General features: G+C 32.3%; 1 protein-coding gene across 1 annotated transcript; it reads left to right on the top strand.

Moving 5' to 3' along the window:
* The first annotated feature begins 706 nt into the window (after window positions 1–706).
* On the top strand, window positions 707–2,034 carry LOC104230693 (protein S40-1-like). The gene has a single exon (XM_009783557.2). The coding sequence runs from the start codon at window positions 1,127–1,129 to the stop codon at window positions 1,589–1,591; it is 465 nt and encodes a 154-aa protein (XP_009781859.1). The 5' UTR covers window positions 707–1,126; the 3' UTR covers window positions 1,592–2,034.
* Window positions 2,035–2,857: the final 823 nt, after the last annotated feature.

Below are 2,857 nucleotides of genomic sequence, written 5' to 3'. Positions count from 1 at the left end.
GGACATTGGGCCTAACACAACCCCAAAAGCTAGCTCATAAGGTGAGGATTGCCCAAGGCCATATAAGGAGACCAAAATACTTATAACCCACCGATGTGGGATTCAACTCAACAAAGGTTGTTTCCGAAAGACCCTCGGCTCAAAGAATTTCTTATTAAGTGGTCATAAAATTTCTTATTAAGAATGAAATGAAATTCTTAAAGTTATATTATTTTCGAATATGGAGTGTTTGTTTTTGGATGAATTAATAAGAAAATAGTACCACGAACGGAGAGTAATAGACGAGGCTCCTCCTAACATACTCTTTTCGCCTAAAAAAAATATTAATCTTTTTCTTTTTTAGTCTGTTGCAAAAAGATGATCCCTTTCAAAATTTAAAAATAATATAATTTTAAATTTTTTGTTTTACTTTTAATAATATGATTTATAAACACACAAATATTTATGAAGTGTTTATTTCTTTTGACACTTGGTTGTGAGATTTCCCAAGGCCTCTTCCACATTCAAAAGTTCATTTGTTTTGTTAACAACTTTCTGTGGGCTTCTTTGGACTTTCATGTGACCAAAAATATTCCCCTCGTTAGCTTTCAGTTTCAAACCATTTTTGGCTGAGAGTTGGGAGCTTCTCTCATGAAAATCATCATTTTCTTTTTAGCCTTTTTGGCTTCAGTTTCCAGTATTGAGGGTGATGAAAGTTTCAAAACTCATGCAATATTTTATCTATAAATATCTGTGTTGCAGCTTGTCTTTTACCTTCTGATACTACAGAACACTTCTATTAAAGCTAACACCTTGAAATCTGTGATCTTCTTTGCGGAGGTTTGCCATTAAGAGAAAACTCAGAAAAAAAGCTTCTGCCCTTTTTTTGGAGCTATTTACACCTAAGGTAAAGAAGATTCCTGATACCATTCTCTTACATCGTCTTCTTTTTCTTTGATTCCCCTGAATAACCAAAAAAATTCATACTGTATAAAAAAAAGAAGCCAAACAACCTTTTCTCTTAGCTATAAATAGCTGTAAGGCTTTCTAGCTGGCAAGCTCTTTTGGTACTTCAAATAAAAAACTATCAAACTTTTTATCTCTACTCATTCTTGAAATTTTGAGAGATCTAATTAAAACCAAACACATGGAAGAGTTGTATGGTGGCTATAACAACAACAGAAACAGAGGAAAAACACAGAAAGATGGAGATTTTCAAGAAGAAGATGTATGGGCTTATATGAAGGAAACAGATTTTTCATCTTCATCATCCTCAAGAAGAGTTAACAAAAGTAGTAGTAGTACTAAGAAATCATCCACTCCTGTTAAGATCAATGAGAAGAAATCAAAAAGAGTTTCAAAAGATGGTTCATTGGTTTCTTCTGATGGTGCAGTTTATTATGGAAATAATGCTGAGAGTACTACTGAAGTAGATGAAGAAGATGATTATGGAGATGGAATGGTTCCACCACATGAATATATAGCAAGAAGGTTAGCAAGAAATCAGGTTGCTTCATTTTCTATGATGGAAGGAGTTGGTAGGACTCTCAAGGGAAGGGACCTTAGCAAATTGAGGAATGCCATTTTAACAAAGACTGGTTTCTTGGAATAGTTAGGCATCATCATCATCATCGTTATTATCATAAGTTTTACTACTACCTAACTAACAATATCAGGTTATGTGCACGGACTCAAAAAATGCTATATGTATTTTTGAAGAATCCGACATGCAGCTAAGATATTTTTGAAAAATTCGAACCACATCTATGTTAGGCCATCCATCTTTTTCATGTGTCATTACTATTTTTTTTAGTATTATCTCAGAGTAGTAGTCTAGTAGTACTATGTGTCGTCCTCCTAATATCGGCTAGCTAGTCAAAGGTCCACCTTCTACTGTTTTTTTCTTTTTCTTCTCTTCCTCATCATGTCTAAGTATTGCCTTCCAATTTTGAGCTTGGAGTTGTTAGGAAGGTTTATATGTTTTTGTATCCGGTATATCATAATGTGAAAGAGTGGTTTTTTGTATTTAGTAATTTATTAGTCATGTTGTCAATAGCTAATTTGTTTCATTATTATGTCTATTGTCTGCTTAACTTAATTAATAAATATTGGTAACTTACATATGCAAATAGTATAAAGAATTTATAGAAGTATCGTACCACAATGTGGGATATTACTGGGTGTGCTGTTGTTGTTGTCGTCGTCGTACCACAAGTAATGGTAAGAGTTCATTAGAAAGAGTTGCTCGTTGCATTAGGTGACACAAAGATGTTTCTCTAGTACAATTTTGATCACTCTTACGAAAATCTTTATTGTACTTTTTAATATTGACATAAAGCTCAAAATAAAGGTAATATTGTTAATATTTTATTTTAAAAGCAAATTGAAAGAAACAGGAGGCAGAAATCATCAAAATTAAAGAGTGTAGTTTGGGAAAAAGATCATTTGGTCCCATACGATGAGTTAGAAGTAGGAATTAGGGGGGAAAATTCAGGTTGAAAAAATTAAAAAGATACCAAAAACTTTAGTTTGTTCATCCGTCCTCTATTCCAAAAGGAACACGAGATTCATTTGTATCATTTTACGCATCATTCTACGATTTTTGGAAGAAATTACACATTTAAATATCATACAAAAATAACAAAACTATATATAAAACATAAGTTTCTATGAGTATTTGAGAAAATTATTTGTATAAAGTGAGATTAATCTTTTTTTCCAATACATTCACTAGTTAGTAATTGCGTACTGTGAAATAAATAGGTCAAGAATAACCTAGGAAAGAATAAAACTCCAAATTGTTGGTAGAAGTCAAAATCATGACCTGTTGCTTAGAATTTAGAAAGTGACAACGTAATTACTACTACAGAGTTAAAGC

Source organism: Nicotiana sylvestris, chromosome 2 (genome assembly GCF_000393655.2).
Source record: "Nicotiana sylvestris chromosome 2, ASM39365v2, whole genome shotgun sequence".
Taxonomy (NCBI): domain Eukaryota; kingdom Viridiplantae; phylum Streptophyta; class Magnoliopsida; order Solanales; family Solanaceae; genus Nicotiana; species Nicotiana sylvestris.
The sequence above is the reverse complement of the archived record's forward strand: the minus strand, read 5'-3'. Positions and strand labels throughout refer to the sequence as shown.

Bases quoted from the DNA above. Each gene is read 5' to 3' on its own strand.
- LOC104230693 (XM_009783557.2), top strand. From the start codon at position 1,127: ATGGAAGAGTTGTATGGTGGCTATAACAACAACAGAAACAGAGGAAAA.